The sequence below is a fragment of the Pyxicephalus adspersus genome, chromosome 2 (genome assembly GCF_032062135.1).
Source record: "Pyxicephalus adspersus chromosome 2, UCB_Pads_2.0, whole genome shotgun sequence".
Classification (NCBI taxonomy): Eukaryota; Metazoa; Chordata; class Amphibia; order Anura; family Pyxicephalidae; genus Pyxicephalus; species Pyxicephalus adspersus.
The window spans coordinates 155,366,670-155,387,141 of record NC_092859.1 but is presented as its reverse complement, the minus strand read 5'-3'; the positions used below and the strand labels follow the sequence as shown (position 1 = coordinate 155,387,141).

General features: G+C 40.5%; 1 protein-coding gene across 2 annotated transcripts in view; it reads right to left on the bottom strand.

Moving 5' to 3' along the window:
- The window catches only part of SLC23A2 (solute carrier family 23 member 2), a 129,595-nt gene that overhangs the window by 58,012 nt on the left and 51,111 nt on the right, over positions 1-20,472 (bottom strand). For both annotated transcript variants that reach the window (XM_072402838.1, XM_072402839.1), the window contains one exon: positions 8,902-9,000. In XM_072402838.1, coding sequence (XP_072258939.1) covers positions 8,902-9,000 — 99 coding nt within the window. The remainder of the gene's footprint in view (positions 1-8,901; positions 9,001-20,472) is intronic.

The window sequence follows — 20,472 nt, the reverse complement described above, 5'->3', positions numbered from 1 at the left end:
CAACAGGACAGATATACAAAAGAACTAAAATTACAATAAAGGTACCTGCTATATGGAATATTCATCATCAGCCTAAATAGTTCATTGCGACTTTTTTTTACAGTACAGTGTTCTCCCTAGGATATTTTTTTATCCAGGTGGAGGGAAGCTGCAGTTATCAAAGACTTGAAAAATGTAATGTCCCCAGTTCTTTATGCTGTAGGTATCCAATAACCCCTATAATTGTGTCAGCTTTCTGCTGTCATCCTATACAGGAAGTCCCTGATTTACAATGGACCCCATCGTAACTTGAAAATATTGTAAATTGGAGACTGGCTTGGCCTACCAGCGAGTCTCATAGAATATTGATCAGTATGGAGTAGTCCTGTATACTTAAAAAGTTTGTCGATCGCTGGCCACAGTGAGGCATTTCACAAGGGGAGAGATGCGTACATCCCAACATCTTTCCCAACGTATCATACCGCATACGGCATTAAACGCTTGTATCACAATCGTCATCATAAATTTGAAATATCGTAACTCAAACCATAGTAACTCGAGGAGCATCTGTACTTTGTTCATACCTTCTAATGCTCTCCCCCATTAGTACATCCCTTTATTCCATCTTTTTATGTTCCAGGTTTTGTAAAGAGTGTAATCACTTGTAGAAGTGTAAGAGTGTAATAGTTTGGATTTAGTTCACATTAACAGTAAAAACTGTGGAAACAGCTAGGCGAGATTGGAAACAGGAGATAATTGCTGGGGTTTTTCAGCGGTTCATTTTCTTTTTAATTGAATTCACACAAAAAAAAAAAAATTTATATAGCAGTGACAATCGGTCCAAAATCAAGTCTATGAACAGGGCTAGTACAGCAAACCACCCTTGAATGTTGCATAAAGTGCCTGAGAAAAAAAAAACAGACAGCAAGAATGCATTCTACCATTTGAAAAAAGACAAAAAACTGAACCATGTTTTCCATTTTTGCAAAATGTTTTAAGCTGTAAAGATACTTTTGCAAAAACAGCTGATGAGAACTATACAGCATACATTCTAGTATACCAGGGCACCCTGATGGGCAGCAGATAGTTAACGTTCTGAACTTTAGCTCTATGACCCTGCTGTCTGCATGACCATGGCTACATGTAAAAGCAAACTTTCAGCAAAAACAGCAGCTTGTCAGAGTAATGGTTGTAAAAATAATACAAAATATAGCTCTCCCCAGTCTGCTCACTCTCGCTGACATCTCACTACACAAATCCCAGGCCAAGCCCTTGTCGGATGAAAGTCGGGTGGTGCGCCCTGCTATAAGTGCTGGGGAACACTGCTGTATAATGCTAACCCAATATGTGGTTTAGTAAAACATAAATGATGAACATAACGCACATACTATTATTTATTATTATTATTATTATTATTATTATTATTATTAAACAGGATTTATATAGCGCCAACATATTACGCAGCGCTGTACATTAAATAGGGATTGCAAATGACAGACTAATACAGACAGTGATACAGGAGGAGAGGACCCTGCCCCGATGAGCTTACAATCTAGTAGAGTGAAAATGGCAGAGTTAGTGTCCATTTGTGCTGTCAAATCTGTCTATTATAGATTGCTAGTAAAAATACTTTTATCTGTAAGGGTGACATTCTTTCCAATGGCCAGCAATGTAAGTAGAATTCTTCCCACTGACCCCCACACTAATATACTGTGAGCTGTGGATATAGAAATTATAGCTGTGGTTCCCTGCCAACCTGAAAGGTGTTTTAAGGGTTGCCCACATCAAAAAGATCGAGAAACTCTGCTGTAGCGCCTCTCAGCACTGACCTAGCAGCCCTCACACTATGGAATCATCATCACCCCCCACCCCTCCTTCCAAGTTAAAGTCCTCTAATTAAAGGAATAGGAGTCTAATATTATACTGCTATAATGTCACCATGTCTTTAATGTCCCACCCATAGTATCACCCCTGGAGTGATTAGATAAAGATACAGTGATTAATTAGATACAGTGATTAGATAAAGAATTTAGAACTATGTCAATGGGGATTAGCAGTGGCTTTTCTTTCTTGCACACATTATTTGTTAATGTACAAAAGGTGCTTGGATTGCTGCCCACTAAAGACAGTGACCTTAAACTTTGCATTCTGGCCAAAGTTTCGATAACACAATGTTATCTTCCTGCCAAATTGTCCACTTTGCTGCCAGAAATTAAAGGTGTATTAAACTCCGTATTATAAAGGATCAGGTGGATATAAGCATGGCATGCAAAATCTATATTAGGAAGGACAATGCCATCTACACACCTTGAGTATATAACCTGCATTGCCCTATGAAATCACATACATGTGGTGGCCAGAAAATTAGAACGTTTCTAGGTTTGCTGAAAGTGAAAAAATTGTGTCAATGGGTGCAATCATCACAGTATTTTCTAGAATCTGCAGCATGGTAAACTAATTTTTTTACCAATCTGCATATCTAAGATTGTGACAAAATATTAATTCTTAAAAGAAATTATGTGGAAAAAATGTATAAAAATAATTTATATTTATACACGCCACAGAGACTTTTATGGATGACGCTGCCAATGGATGATGCTCAGTGTTAATGTGGAACTAAATTCCCACTTTAAAAATTTAGCATTAGGCCGGTGTTTACTCCAGAAAGAAACAGATGATGTCCAATCTCAAAAAAACTATTTTTTACTGGCATAATTGCTGCCTGGGTATGATATTTGTTGCCCGGAATAATCCCGCTTTCCCTGAACGCCGGTGCAATCATCCCACCCCGGCCAGACCAATCAAGATGGTCAAAGATCGGAATGTGGAGGAGAAGGAAGAAGATGGTGGAACTGGCGTCAGGTAAGAACCGATTAGGTTTAGTTCTGCTGTAAAAGGGTCTCCTGGGGGATCTACAGCAAACATGATTAAACCTGCATCCCTGCAATTACTGGCATTACAACAGAGATCAGACGGTGAATAGAGAGATGGGTAAAATGACAGCTGTATGTGGATTTTCTGGAGTCAAATTGTGTAAACTGAAGTCACAATTAGATCATATATGGGTGACAGATGGAATCAATGGCCGCAAACTCAATTTATAGTTTGATGTAGATGGCTTCCTCCACATCTGTTGTTAACAAGTTGTCCTCTAAATCCAAAATGTGTACTTTGCCTTTTTAGAAAGGATGTCCCTTTTCTCTAAAGCAGTGTTTCTCAACCGGGTTCTGTGGAACCCTAATATTCCTCCAGAGGATGTTTAGGGTTCCTTTAGCAATAGGCAATTTGTGTGACAAGTGACAACAATGATCTTTTTGGCTCTATGTTACCATTGACCATAACAATAATGTACTGTGAGCTGTGGACATAGAGAATATATTGGACATGAAAGTTTTTTTCCAAGGTTTCCCTCCTCATTAAAAAAGTTGAGAAAGACTGCTCTATATTGTAGAAGACCTACGAGGGAGTTACATCATCCGAGCCCGGCGAAACAAGATGGCTGAAGATTGCAAGGAGGAAATTAATTAAGAAAAAGATATCACCTTGTGAGGGAAGGGGAACAGGTCAGTACCACAAGGTTTATTTCCATTTTAAGTGCTCAGCTACCCACATCGCTACAAGAACCACAGTCTGGTGAAGCCATAAGTCCTAACTCCCAGTATTGCTTAGAATAATATTCCGATCCATTTTGACTCCAGGCAAGGAGCCAGCCGACGTCTACAAGTAAGTTCTGAGTATAGGATATTTTAACAGCTTTCCAATTTTTATTCCTGGAAGACAAATTTTAGCTTTCAATTTTGGAAGAAATGATTACAATCTATTACTTTGACATTAGCACTTGAATTAGGGTTTGATATATTTTTATTTATCGCCTCCAGACAACATATTTATGCATATCTTTTTTATGAAAGCAGGTTAAACAAGCTTGTTTTGGAACATAATGATGCTTTGACACTGGAGCTCTGGAAGTGATCTGGATTCCAGCATATGAGGGTGGGTCCAACATGAAGAGAACATCATGGACTAGGACTCAAGTTTGTAATGCAGAGTGCATTTGCATGTTGTAGGGTTCTGACAACTGCAATGTTAAAGTGGAACCTAAGTCAGGGAGGTGATGTCCCTTCTGTAGTAATTCCTTCTCCCTGTCTGATTGCTCTGGGTCTGTGTGAAAAGAGAAGCTTCGTGTATAGGCAGCTCCAGCTTTCCCACAGGCGGCTCCAGCTTTCCCGCAGACGGCTCCAAGCTTTCCCACAGCCAGTTCCAGCTTTCGCAACGGCGGCTCCAGCTTTCGCAACGCGGCTCCAGCTTTCCCACAGGCGGCTCCAGCTTTCCCACAGGCGGCTCCAAGCTTTCCCACAGGCGGCTCCAAGCTTTCCCAAGGCTTTTCTTGATCATGCCGGAAATAAAAATGGCTGACGAGTCATCCCAGCTCAACCAACATAGCTGAACATCGTCTTCAGAAACAGAAGAAAGGAGAAGATAGCGGCGTCCTGCAAGGGAATCGGGACAGGCAAGTAACGCAGGTCTGGTTCTGCTTTAATAAGGCGAATGTGTACCCCATGTATCCTGAATGACCATAAACCATATCTTGGACTGTATATTTGGTACCACTAGGTTCTTGAACATTTTATCCAGAGCCTCCATAACCAGAGCAAATGACTTATTGAATATAATTAGAGACTGCAATGGCAGCTGCAATTTGCTGTTTATTTTTCTAATGTTTTCCATTATACAACATGGAGAAGAACAACAGGCCAGAAAAATGCAGATATTGTATTTTAATCTGTAAAAGCATTTCCCAGGTTTTGGCCCACATTGGGTGATAATGAAATAAATATGATAAAAATGTAAGACATTAACAACTCTACCAAATGCTTCTTGAGACAACTTATTTTCTTCTAAGTGAAGAAAACCAACCACATAAAAAATAAAACTATGTAAGAAAAGAACATGTCTAGGCATTTTCGGATTTAGTTCCAATTGTCTTGCATTTGTTTCAACTTCCTAAAGGATAACAATGGGCATGCACTGGCTTCTTGAGCAGTGGGGGACAACAGATGGCTCAGCATTGACTGACATGAGCCCTTCCTGGCCTTGCCTCAGGCACCCTGAGCCTGAATGGCATTCCGTGCAGAGAGAAGAAGCACAGAATTGTCAGAGATTACTATTGGAAAGAAATGTAATAAAAGCAGTGCAAGGTGAAACTTCATAGGAAAAAAAACTGAAGGGTTAAGCATGATGGCTTAAAGGGAACTGAACAAAAAAAAAAGAAAAGTTGAATTTTGGCCCAAGCAGGGATCACAAGGTTTATAGAGAGGAATACTGAGCCCTACAACCACCCAATCCATCCAACTTGTGTCTGGAGGGCACAGTCCTGTGCTACAAGAACCACCAAGGGATAATCTCAGCTTATTCGATAGTCACCAAGCAGGAGCAACAATCATGTAAAAATGGTATAAAAAAAAAAGACTTTCAGCTTTTTAGGAGTATGAAGTTTAAAGAATGCAACAGTCTTGGCATCAATTTCTAAACAGAAGATTATTCCAATACTGGCATCCTTACTCTGCACTTTGTACATCTGAGGCTGAGCAAGTCTGGAATGGAACCACACAAAGAGGTTTCTAATGCAAGGCATAAACTACAAAACTTTTTTTGTTTGAGAAACCGATTGGACCAGTGTTTCCCAACTAGGGTTTCATGGAAACCTTTGAATTTTCCAGAGGTGCTTAAGGGTTCCTTGAGCAATGAGCAATTTGTGACTCTCAGGTGAGTTTAAGTGACACCAATGATCTTTTTGGCTATTGGTAAGGGTGACAAAAGTTATAGGCAGTCTCTGTAATGTGACCCAACTCAGTAACCTCTGCCTGGGTGGTTACTGAAAAATGTTGGGTGGTGAACCCAGGTAAAAAAAAGATTCCTGTACTAATGCACTGTAAGCTCTGGATATAGTAAGTATAGAACGGGTATCCTAAAGACCTGAAATGTAGTTCAAGAGTTCCCCCACGTTAAAAAGTTTGTGAAAGGTGAGATTGAACTGATTTAACCGAAGAAATATCCATCAATTACTTTGGACTTTCTACGCTGATTTTAACTGAAAAGTCATTTAAACAACGAATGAAAAAGTCTGTTTTTATTTATTTAAATTGTTTTGCTCAATTGTGCACTGGCAGGAGCGAGGCATAAAATACAGACACATAAAAAGCCAACGTTTCAGCATTCACAATTTTGGCTGAAATATGTTCGATATTGAGTGGTAAAATAATTGATAATCCCTCATTGATTTTGATCAGGGAAATACTACTTGTTGCCTATTCAAAGCAGACCTATCATCAACATTTTTACTTTACATAAAGGTGTAGATAACCCTTTTATGTAAAGTAAAAAATTACCTTTCCATTTTCTTTTCCTTTAAACCCCTTTTTTCTGTCTTTACTGCCGGGTGGGAGCGCTGGGCCTCCTGGAATACCCACGTCAAGCATCCCAGGAGGATTCTGGCTACTATCAGCCATGCACAGAAGGGGCTTTTTCCTACTTAGGGGGGAAAATGCCAATCTCACACATACACAATGATATTGGTGCTCTTTTTTTTCCCCCTATTTACAGGAGGCTATGTTACCCGGACTCGCATCTGTGCAGTGTGAGATTGGGTGATGTAGCCAGAAAAAGAAAGATAATGGGCGAGGATGGCAGTGTTTGGCGCTTCCGCCGCGCCAGGATGAAGGAAGATTCCTGGACGGCACAGGACCCAATCCAGGACAGCTCCAGAGGGATCAAGGGATCTGTAGAAGTAAAGGTAAGTGGGACTTTTTTTTTTTTTTCCAGAGACAGATATCATGCAAGCGCAGTGAGATCGGCTCTCTTTCCCCTTATAGAAAAACATGCCCAAGATTAGGGCATGCGCAGGAGCACCCAGAGCCTCCCGGGATGCGTGACGTAGGTAGGAGATGCAGAGCCTCCTTGAAGGTTCTGCACCCAGGCGTTTAAGACTGAAAGGGGAGAAAAAGGGCGTTGCACTTAAAAAAATAAAAAATAAATAACATTTACTTACGCTTTGAGTTTAGGTATGCTTTAAAATGTGATATTTCTTACATTGAGAATATGCAGGATCCTCTCTAAAACAATGCAAATGTTTCAGCTTCCACCATGCACATTGTTTTTGTTATGTTCGGTCAATTGAATTGTGAGGTCAGTCCATGCTTCCTTGGCCAATTCTGCCTATCTTTACCATGCGTACCAAGTGTTATGAGGGAAGCCACTAATTCCCCATAATCTGAATCTGTCACCAGCATGTATAGTACGTGCTTTCATGCACACAATATGCATATATGCCAAGAATAAAATATGTTAATCTTCTAAACAATGTATCAAAAAATCTTGTAGATCAAAACTGCCAGGAGCAGGGGAGGGACTGTTCAAGGACGAGTGAGCAGTCGAAATACTAAAAACTAAATCCTTCTCATTCTACCTGGTTGGCAAATGACTTGGTGCACCAGAATCCTAATGGGGAGGGCTTGCCTCCTCAGTGTGGGCGCGCTAGAGATGCAGAACCGGTGCCTGTAAAATAATCTGATATCTTCAATGTTTTAACATAAAAGGGAAATATTGAGATAAACTTCACACAGTCAGCAAAATATTTCAGGTGGATAATGAAATAACTGCATGTAATTAATTTCACCCAAGGCTTGGCAGAAGACACTTCCACGTGTTTCGTGTTTTGGCAAAGTTGGTAAATGGCATTGTCTTCTGCTGTATATGAGCCTAGCTGAGTGTTTATATGTCATCCAGTGTTCAACCCAGAAGCAAATATAAAGGCAAAAGAAGAGGAAGTGATTAACTCTGTTTATCAATTGGATTCAATTGCCTATATGACCACAGTCAATGAGCCAAAAAGTGGTGTAAAAATCACAAATTTTCTATCCTTGTCACACGCACGGCTCCAAGACTTTTCTAGAGCTGACCTGACTCTCTGGAATGGTCTTCCTCATCCTATTCGGCTTGCTCCTACTTTCTGCACACCTGTCGTCTTCTGTCTGTTAAACCCTTAATACTTGTTAATATTATTATTATTATTATTAATATTAATATTTTTATTATTATTAATATTAATATTATTAAAAAGGATTTATATAGCGCCAACATATTACGCAGCGCTGTACATTAAATAGGGATTGCAAATGACAGACTAATACAGACTGACCCTTGGGGAACACCAACATGGAGGAGAGTGGATGAGGAGGAGTTACCATTGAAAGAAACTTCTACTTCTACTTCCCATCATTCCATATGTCCCCTAAAATTGTGTGATACTTCCTCCTCCTCTTAGATTGTAAGCTCTTCTGGGAAGGGTTCCCTCCTCCTCCTGTGTCACTGTCTGTATCTGTCTGTCATTTACATCCCCTATTTAATGTACAGCGTTGTATAATATGTTGGTGTTATATTAATACTTTTTAATAATAACAGTTAACATGGGCAGTTTTTGACATCAATCTCATAAACCAATCAAATCTAAAGGGAAGTCAGCAGCCCAGTCACTGGAAGAGATTGTCTTTTCAGGAAAGACCAGATACAATGGTAAATATTGCTCCAAAGTACTTATGTCGAATATTATGTAAGAACCATCTGATCATTTCTATCTGTCCTAAAGGACGGCATCAAGTACCTGCATGTGCATGGTTTAAGAACTTCATATCGATTGATCATATTGGTCAATTATGTGCAAAATTGGCAGGGCATATGATTGTGTGTAGCAGGCCTTACAATTGTTATAAAAATTGGAATAGAAGGGGAACAATACAACATCTGTGGTAATTCCCATCATTCTGGGAGAAATTATCATTCACATCCTTCACAGTTTCCTGAAAAAAAGTGACAGAAAATCTACCCAATGAAAACACAGACCGCAAAACAAATGTCGTCACTCACCTTCTCTGCAATGCCACTCTCAGTTGTATAAATAGCCATTAATTCTGTGTCTTCGGTGTCCTGATCAACAGTGGACGTGGCTCCTCCATTTATAACCACCTGCAAATAAAGAAAGGAACGTTCAGTATGACATGAAGAATTGGAATACATTTGCATGATTACCTAATTTATTATACAGTAGAAATCAGTTATCCAGAACTCAGATAACCGTTACCCTACAGATCTGCTTTCTTGATTGCTCCCGCAGCCCTAGAGGGCTGTGGCATGTGTTTTGCATCCAAGAACACATACCACAGCTCCGCTTGGGCTGCGGGAGCGATCAGGAGAGCCGAGCTGTCAGGGAAGCATAGCAGAGCTCCGCTGATTGCTCCGTGATTGGCTGAGAAAAGGGAAACCCTCATGAAGGCTCAAGCGTCATCGGGGTTTCCCTTTTCTTAGCCATGCAGCACTAGAGGTGAATAGAGACAAGTCTCCCCATTCAAGTCCAGTGCTGAATGGCTAAGAAACCTGTTTCAGAGTAACCTCAATTAACCGGAAACTACACTTATCTGGAATCGTCCATTTCCCGTGGGTGCCGGATAACCGACGTTCTACTGTACAAGTAATTACTTGGTGATAAAATAAAAATGTTGGCAAAGATCAAACAATTTACTAATTGTATGTAGGATAAAACTCTGCTCGTTCACCAGATGGTCAGGAGAGGAATCGTTTTCTTGCTGCTACATTTTATAGCGTTTTCAACAACAGCTGTATAGTTAGGAAAAATATCACATGAAAAGTCATTGCCTATTGTTTGGCAACTGTTTTCATTTCTGGACCAGGTCCATTCTGGGTTTGCTGGATCATCCAGGTTCTCCCATGATATACATGTGTACCTGGAGTCCAAGTCAGCAAAAATGTACTGACTCCACATCCCTGAGAATGGGCCACTATACCAGAACTAGGGATATGCGGATATATAACCCCACTTATCCAGAGAGTCGGGATTTTGTCTGGAACGTTGTTTCATTATTCATTTTATTAGCTTCCAAGAATATGAATTCATTCACAGAAGTGTCCGCCTCACAGGAAGGACAATTATATTGGAATGAACTTTACCACATTGTATTGTACTCGGCCGTCTTATCACAGCGGCATAAAGTGCAGATAAGATTTACTATAATTGTCTTATGTTTTTAACGACTTCCAATGTGCTACAGCAGGAAATATTTCAATTATCCTTGTACTGAAGGTTGTTGACAAGGGATGGCTGCTCAATAGAAGAAAGCCATTCAGAGTATCACTTGCCATCATAAGCCTGAACAGCAAGACAGGATAATGAGCACAACCCGCCATTCATTGTCTCATATGGGCATTGTCCAGTTTGGCAAAGAACCAACAATGCCAATTTAGGGTGGTTACACATGGGCAGAGATTTTACTTCCAATCAACTTCTGCACTTGAAATGAATAGAAAGTAAAATGTACTTCTGACTGATGCAACCAATATTTTACTTTTTTATTGGTTGTGAAATTATTAGACGAGCTGGAAAATTTGGAATAAAAGTATACGATGTACCATTAATGTTATTACACAGTATTTATATAGCGCCGACATATGCAGCGCTGTACGAAGTCCACAGTCATGTCACTAACTGTCCCTACAAGAGGCTCACAATTTAATGTCCCACCATAGTCATAAGTCATTATTACAGTCTGAGGTCAATTTTGGTGGAAGCTAATTAACCTGTTTGTTGGAATATAATGCACAAACAATTGGCCAAACAATTTTGGAGAGCACAGCGTCACCCCGCTGTGCTCTCCACCCTTGACTTACATAGCGCTTATTTATGGATCTGTCATGAGGAAGCCATGAACAAAGTGGGTTGCAGATTCTCACCCAATCATCTCAAGCAATGATTATCTAATTTTGTGTACAAAGGTGGGAGAATGAGCGAGCGGCACCCCACTGTGCTCTTCTCTCTTCAGTTTCATTGCGGTCATTCATAGATCCGCCTGGATGAATCAATGAACCTCATCGGGCGACCACTGTACACAAGTCAGATTCTCGTCTGATTCCAGCGTTGAAGCGAGAATCATCTGATGTATGTACGTAGCTTTAGTCCAGTGTACCAGATCCTCTTGAATATAACCTAAGTGAGGCTGCATACATATGTTAACCTTTCGTTTTCAGTGACAGAAGAACAAATGAGCGCTGTACACACAGTGCCTGGTCTGTTCTATGTAGAGTAGAGGACAAGCGAGCTTTCCTCCCTTGTTACGAATAGTGGTCGATCCTGATAATCATTTATGGATATGCGGTGAAGTATCCTGATGCTGTACATGTCAAATTTTTCCCCAAGACAATTTTCTCTTTCCAACATGTGTGCATAGCCTTAATCAATGTCATTCAAGTTAAAGGAGCCGTTATCTGTCCTTTTATGAGCAGCCAAAGAAACACCAAGATGAGACTTTATTTAAAATCCGACCATCAACTTTACATAATCATTGCCAAGAATGATTAACAAGGAGGAGTCTTTGGGCACAGCAAACACCTCTTATGAATGGTGGGGAGGGGGTAGATTTGGAAAAGTTTGGCCTTTACCACAAAGGGTCAACCAACCCTTCCTTTTCACTGCTCAGCTACAGATAAATACATCCAGGTGAAGGAACATCTCCATCTGGTGAACAGACCACTCTAAGACGCTTATTGCCAGCTTTACATGACAGGAACACAGAAACTCCAAACACAGGGTCATCTTTTTTCCTGTAAGCAGGAAATTGAATCTTTGGAGATACACGGGTGACCACAAATAACGACCAACACCTTCCAAACATGAAACCGTAAAACAAATATTTTATTCCCGCTCGGGAGAGCTTCCGAGCTGCTCAACAGTTAAATTCCGAGTTAAAGTTGCTCTTTTAATTCTGGCTCTAACCTTTTCGAAATGTAACATTTACATGGAGCAGTGAATGTTTGTACTGGAACAATATAAAAGTTCACATTACAAATTCTTGGCTTTTTTTACAGTTTTGTTTAGTCTTATCAGGCACATGGGAGAAGCTCAGGAGGGAGCGAGTGATAAGGTAAAGAAGGTCAGGAGCTCAAATACAGCACTTGTTATATGTCAGTAATGTTTAACCAATCATTTTTACTGCACTGCACTTTGTAAACCTACATTATATTTACCTATCGAGTGGGAGATAGGAGAAATTAGTATTTTCTGCAGAACACACTTTTCTTTATCTCTGGCTTTAAAAGGAAACAATAAGGATCAACTCACAGGTCCAGGCGCTAATGGAACCAAACTGACCCATTAGCCTTGGTTGGGAGGTGAAGTGAAGCAGAATACAATTGCATGTTCCCACAAAAAAACATCCCTTCTTACAGCGATGAAACATTGATTGGGAATGCCCCTGTTCTTTTGTACAATTTTGTAAGGTTCTCATGTAAGGTCTAATCCAGGTATGGGCTTTTTAATCCGGCCCTTCAAAAGTTGGTACAAAATTGTCCACTGGGTGACCAACAACACTGTTCCTATTAATATTGAATGTAAGTTTAATCTAAGTTTTCTTTGACTTTTAGGTAATAGCTTTTATAAATATTATACATCATTTCATAAAAAAACTCTCCACCCATCTGATACTGGATCGGCGGTCAAATTTTAAAACTCATTGTGTCTCCTGAGGCAAAAAGGTGGCCCACCCCTGGTCTAATCTATTGAAAATACAGAACAATGTATAGTTGTCCTTGTAACTGCACATTTTTAAATTTTATACATTTTTTGTATTGTTGTAACTTCATCATTAATTCACCTGCCGCTGAAGTATCCTCAGCGATAACATTAATTAACTGCAAGCACTGGAGATCTTCAACACCATTAAATGACTGTAAATCTACCAGGAGCATTGTAAAATATGTCAGCAGTAATATATGTTCTCCATGGCAGAAAATTTGACATTCACTTTACTCCAGCAGCCTCTCGTTCAACTTCAGGAGAAAATCTCTAAAAAATGTATTATGGGTATGGGGGCCATCATATCCGCTTTCACAATCCTTTCCAACGACAGAAGTCTGAATAATACATAGATGAGCATTATAAATACAGAGCTGTTCTGCTCTGGAGAGAAAAAGGGGGAGAAAGACGAAGTCGCACCCCGCTATGCTCTCTTCCCTTTACTTGTATTGCAGTGGTTCATCATTCATGGATCCACCAGGACGGATTGCTGTACACACATCAGATTCTCGTCCAATACGAGCCCTGAAGTGATAATCAGACAAGAATCATCTGACATGTGTTTGTAGCCTTAGTGCTGCCCATGTCCTCTGCTCACCTTGTGTTATTTCCAACAAAGCTCCGAGCTGTGATCTTGGATTTACAAGATGGTTGACCCGTTATGATGTACAGATCTGAGAGTAGAAGTAGATGCAGTATTTAGTAATAGAAATAAAACACTGGGCAGGGGTGACACCTTTCTAAGCACAAAAAAAAAAAAAAAACTATGCCATCTGCCCACAGGGCTTGGAGGTGCAATTGTGGAAGAGCAAGGATTAAAGAAGAACTTAAGTTTCACTTTTCAACATTTGGAGGGGGGAGCTTTATTTCAGAAAGGGACAGGCTATGTCCCTTTTGCAATAAAACAAACATAACAGCCTGATTGCTCTCTTCAGTCAAATCACTTAGCCACATGTGTGTAGCTCAGCGGAGGAAGTCCCTTGAGGATGCTGAGACTGAATGAACTCTCACGTTTCGTCGTCCCAACCAGGACAATCGAAATGGATGTAGATCGGGAAAGGAAAATCCTCTTCGTGTTCTTCCCAGACCCTTTTAGCTGGGCTCACCACCCAGCACTCTTCAGGGCCACCTGGCATTATTCGGGTAGTTAGTAAAAAGTTGGGTGACAATATTGGGGCACTGGACAGTTCGGGCATAATACAAAAATAATGGGATAATGAGGTGGTGATAGAAAGCCGATAGAATTATAGGAGTTTCTGGATTCTTATGGCAGCAACAACTTTGTCTTGTGTTGCTTCGTCCAATTTTTGACCACCCAGATACAACTTCTTACCACCCAGCCTCTTGCACTTGCAACATGCTGAATGACCTCCATCAATACTACTAACAGAAGACTTGATGACCTAGCTTTGCAGAGGTGAAAGATGGGAAAAAACATTGGCCAGAAGACATTACTAGACTGCAGACAAAATATTTCTATAGAGGATCCTTTCAGATATTACCACTTCCCTTACCTTTTGAATACAGAAAAGTTTTTTTTTTAATGCAGACATAGTTTTCCTATCCAAGTCTTACATCACCGTGACCTATGCACTACAGAACAGTCCACTTTTGTTGAGTAAACCCATCACATTAGAAGTGAAGGCCCCGAGCGGAATTCTGCACGCTCCAGGATCATCAGTGTCACAGCTCCTTTCATTACATTGATGACTAAATGTGACTCAGCAGCTTTTGGTTCCTTTCACAGTACAATATTTTCTCTAATGTGTCTGGAAACACAGCGTTAACAAACAGAGTAAAGATTCACATTCACAGAAGTTCTTTCAAAACATGTGCCTGATTCTGTGTACTGATATCTAGAAACGTCATATCTACGAAATTGCTGGTGGGGTGGATAAACATTGCTGTGACGTAACTGCAAACTCGTCTAAGAATTCCTATATTTAGCAGTCCCGGAGTGCATGCTCATTATAGATGTAACCGTTTTTCTGTGGTGAGCGGAGGTGGAAATATTCATTGATAATTTTCTGACAGCTGGAGGACCTGAATGCATTCATGTGGATCCAGCCAGACATTTGCTGTGTGTCAAAAAGCACTTTTCTGATAGACCCCCTGACATATTTCTAACTGTTAATAACACTCATCGCTCCCCTCAGACATGTTGGCGTTATCTTTGATTCTGCCCTCTTCTTTACCACCCACATTCAGAACATTTGCAGGTCCTGTCATTTTCATCTGTGCAACAATTCCAAAATCTGCCCCTACCTGTCCCAAGAGACCACCAAACTCCTTGTACAGGCTCTTATCATCTCCCATCTGGACTACTGTAACCTCCTCCTCTCTGGTATTCCACTAACCCGACTCTCCCCTTTGCAATCTATTATGAAAGCTGCAGCTAGAATCCATCCTTCCCACCTACCTAGCCCATACACAGCATTCCCACCGCTCCTATTCTGCTGCATGTGTTTGTAGTTCCCTTCATTGGCTCCCATTTCACCTTCAAATCAAATTCAAGCTCCTGTGCTTTGCCTTCAAATCCCTCCACAGTTCTTGTCCCACTTACCTTTCTGACATGATAAAAAAAATACCCCCCTAGACACTCTCTTCGCTCCTCCAATGACCTACTACTGTCCACCCACTCATAACCTCATCACACGCACAGATCCAAGACTTTTCCTGGAGCTGCCCTAACTCTCCGGAATAGTCTTCCTTGTCCTATTCGGCTTGCTCCTATTTCTGCTCATTTAAAACAGCACTCAAACCCATCTTTTCAAGTTTGTCTACCAGTCTTCTGTCCCCTAAACCCTCACTTTTCACCCACCATTACATATGTCCCCTCCTATTGTGTGTTACTTCCCCCTCCTCCTAAATTGTAAGCTCTTCGTGGGAAGGGTCCTCTCCTCCTCTTGTGGAATTGCCTGTGATTTGCAACCCCTATTTAATGTACAGTGCTGCGTAATATGTTGGCGCTATATAAATTCTAATATTTTTATTAGTTATTATTAATATATTATATATATATATATATATATATATATATATATATAATAGAAAAAAAATTATTCTTACACAAATCCAGGATTGGAGACAACCAGGCTCAGGTTAGGAACCAAACAAACAACATGTATACATTCTGATTGGCTTCTATGGGTCTTTGCACTTTACTACCTTGAATGAGTACTAGAATAAGCTACATAAATGGCCCCAACATGCCCCAATTGAGCCATTGAGACACCAAGGAGCATTCCCAGGGTCTCTAAATGGGCATCAACCATTTCAGTCCATCAGATAAATCCAAATAAAAAACAACCCCAGCACTAAAACTTCCAGCAAATGTCTTCCCATCCATCATTGTTGTGGAAACATCTATCAGTTCATGACTTGTGTAGACTGGTTGCATGCTCCATAGTTATGTTCTTTTGGCATTTCAGAGGCTTTAATTAACATTTAAGTTACTTGGATTTGCTTTTAAATTGCAGTAGATTGTTAGTAGATTTTGTTACCTTTTTTTTTTTTGAGTTACATCCAATTGATTTTACACGTATACTTGTATAGGGAAGAAAAGCTGCTTAGATACGTACAAAATTTTAAGCACATTGATGTGCAGCCTTGAAGGACCTGTGAATAGCATGCAAGACCTGGAAAGATCATAAAAGTATTAGGACAGAACCTTCTCTCTATTCTACTGCCAGCTAATACACGTGTTCCTCAACCCAACCACTTAATAGATTAGTTACAGGAACAGACTTCACAAGCCCTGAATTATATATTACATTCCTTAATAATCCTCGTCTTAGTCACGTTTTATTGCACACTATCAAAAGTCTAACCAATATATTTATTATTATAATATTTAGGACTACAGAAGTATTTCAACCCTGGATAAAGACTACTTGAGGTGGCCATACTCTAGTGGATGGGTCCATGACCAGGGTAACAATCGTCATGCCCATCTAGTGTTCTCCACGGCCCCTTTTAGCTGGGTGCACCACTCAGGACAGTTCAGTAACACCCTGGCTGTTTTTGGGTCGTCATACAGGGGCCACCACCTGCCTACAGCTTCTTCCCAAACCAGCTTTAAAAAAAATTCTGGGGAGAAAACTGCCATCATTTTGCTAGCAACCCAATCAAACAATGTCCCTGCTTCACCAGTCTAATGTAAATCAATAGTAAGCCCTTCCTAACAACCAGTAGGAAACAGGAGAGCTCCCCACTGACAGCCTGCAGAGTTGCATTATAGTAAGTTGCAAGGATCGCTTCTATTGTCTTCTTGTTAAAGTAGAACTAAAGTTTCACCTTGACAGGTGTTTGTTGCACAGGAACAAAGCATTGGATGATGGGGCTTAAATGAACTCCCACACACCTGCACAGGAGTGATGTCATTCCAGCCAAGCCAATCAAGTTGGCCGAAGACCAAACAAGAAATAGAAGGAAGAAGATGGTGGCGCCCATGTCACAATGGGGACAGGTCAGTATAAACAGGATTTCGTTTCGCTTTAACCTCCGGGGCGGTTCATTTCTGTTCGGATTTCTAGGTCTAAAGCTGTACATTGTTTTTCATGAAGATTTATTTTACAGTATAATATAATATTATGAGTTTATTAAAGTTTGAAACACAAAATCACGTCAAAATATAACATTTTGTGTTTCAAACTTTATTATATTCTATAGACATAGAAATCCAGTGTATTACATTCAATACAGGTATTTTGTATTGAATGCAATACAAAATAATTTAAAATTCCGGCCGCGCCCCTAGCAGCGCGCACCGACGTCACCGGGAACACCCGGGGAACGTCAGCGCACTCGCCGGGGGACAGACTGAGGAAGAGGACGTGGCCAGAGAATGGCAGGAGCCTAGAGAATGCGGATGGGACCAGGTAAGTGTTTGTTTTTTACTTTACCGCTTTTAGCTTGCTTTTTTTACCCCACACTCGGGCTTACCGCTGGGGAGGTTAAAGAACACAAATAATTTACATTGCCCTCTCAAAATGATTGAGAAAGTATATGGCACTTCATTGGGCAAAAAATGGGCATGTTCAATCAATTTTATCTATATATTAATCAAACATCAATCAGAAATGTCTATTTTTGTACTGAATCAAAACATTTAATCTCGGCTTCCCCTGCACTTGCCAGGAATGAATAAACTCCCACAGGCCTGGACAAGAGTTACATTATTTTGGCACAGCTAGTCAAGATGGCTGAAGATCAAGAAAGAGAAGAAGATGGTAGCGCCCCGCAATGGAACAATGGGACAGGTGAGTATATAATTAAAAGCTTAAGGCTAAGTACACACGTCAGATAATTCTCGTCTGATAATCGCCTCAGGGTTAGTATTGGATGAGAATCTGATGTGCATACAGCGTTAATCCAACGTCATTCATAGATGCTTCCTGGTGGATCCATGAACGATCGTAATGGAAGTGGAGAGAACACAGTGGGGTGCGGCTCCATCGTTCTCCCTCATGCCCTCTCCATACAGCAGAACACCGCTGTACGTACAGCACTCATGCAGTCTTTTGTCGATGGAAAGAATCGTAAAAGATCCTTTCAAGGGACAATTATTGAAAGTGTGTACCCAGCCTTAAAAGATTTCAAAGCTTATCCAATAAAGAACAAACAAACGTTTATTGTTGAAGCCTAAAGTTTTACAAGGAAAGCGCTTCAGCTCCAAGAATTTACAAACGAACCCATCCATGTAGATGATAAATCCTATGACCACATCCTGGGTTCCTGCAAACCTGAATTATGATGCTTTGCACCCTTTAATAAACTCATTCAGCTACAGTCAACAATGTGCTGAGATCACCACTGACCCTGATAGTGACCATTTCTGTACAATCCTTTGCTGGGCAAAGTACAGATCATTACCCTCCGTAAGATAGCCCTCATATTAAACTCCAGCTGTGCTATCGATTGAAATGCTTGTAATCCTACATTTCTGTATTTGTAAGAGTGAAAAGGAACGGACACAGAATACACCTTGCATACTGTAACTGATCATTTTATTTACAACTGTGGATAATTCTGTCACTCTTCCACTTGGGCAGGGGTGGTCAATTTCCATGCTTCACAGGGGATACAGAATGCCATTGTGACACACTTTATTATCCCATAGTCAGAGAACCTTGTCCAATGGCTTTGCTATGTACTATGCTAACTAGCTATGTACACATGCTAGATGATCATTGCCCAAGACGAATGGCCGTGATCATCTCCGGCAAAAAACTAGCAAGTGTATAAAGTTTGCCAGATGCCATTCCTCAATCTGTCCAGGTGAATTGACGAATGACTGATTACTTTCATATTTCTAAATCTGTAGAATAGAAGCGCGCTCATTCATTTTGTCACTGGAAACAATTATGAAAGATTGTTTTTGATGTTAGAAATCTAATATCTGTACAGGGCTTAAGTGATTAACAGCAGATCCCAGCCAAAATAGCAGCGGATCTCACACAATCTTCAACCCAAACATTTTTTAAGCCCAGTAACTCATCAGTAACATCAAAATTCAAAATCAAAGTTATCAGTAACCCAAAATCAGCCGACTGGTTACTGAAAAGTGCCGGGTGGTGCGCCTGTCTAAAAGGAGCTGGGGAGAACACGGTCACATATAGGTTTGCAATGTATGAGCAAACACTGTGTTCCATCTTGGTATATAATAAGTAATAGATAATTTCTACTTGACACAATCTATAATAAATAGTTCATATATATTTTTTTGGGATCAAAATAATTTAGATGTATGATAGTTTTCATTGCCTTTGACATTGCAAAGGGCGCATTGTGTTGTAGTGTGCTGGTATTTTGTGTTAGGCGTGCCATTAAGGACGAATGGCATTGCTGTACACAAACATGTGATGTGCAGTGTATTGTGTTGCAGTATGTGTTATTGTAATACTATAGCAGGAACTGGGCCTTATACCATTTTTTCCAAGTTCCCTACATATATAGAAGTCACTGGAACTCTCCTCTATTGGCCATTCCGATTAACCCTGCGCACATATTTTGCTATTTACATGCTGCTAAATACTGCTAAATCTTTGCAGGTAACTTATAAAAATACTGATATTTCAGCTAAGCAGCCAAACATACAGATATATATTTATAGAAAGAATAAATGACTCTTGATCCTCAATGCCGCAGTTCCGGCACATCTGCACAGTGACAACAGCTGTATAATGTCACCGTTTGGGATATACGTAGGCAGGACAGGGGCCGGGCTGGATGTGGAGGAGTCAGGAATGTTCTCCCCAAACCATAAAGAATAGCACTTTAATGAGCAGCAAGGAGGCGGTTTCCATGGAAACCAGACAGTCGGATAAAAGCAGCAGATCTAGGCCATGCCGCACATAATTAAGAGTTCTATTAAAATAGTTTTGTTTTTTTCCCCAGATATCACGTCATGGGTGTAGGGAATGGGCTTGGATAACCTATCAGATGGGAAAGGCCATGCCTCGATGTGAGCTCATACATAGATAAGAAAGGTTTCTACATGATGAATCAAAGTGTTTCAATTGGGAGGGGAGTTGTGTACAGTGCAGTATATTAATGGCCGAGGTTAGGCTGACATCAAGGTCTTCTCATTAATTTAAAACCACTTACTCCCCCACTCAAGCTGTCTTTCAAACAAGACTTACTGAGTTTCGGGCCTGGGACTAGACCTCCATGAAATAAGTAATTGTGCATGCTTAAGGGTCTGGTCACATAGAAGATCTTGATGCTGGCCATGAATGGGATGAACGCTGGCCATGGATGAGCTAGACGCCAGAAATGGATGAGCTGGGAGCTGGCCATGGATGGGCTCGATGCTGGCAATGGATGGGATGGGCGCTGACCATGGATGAGATGGA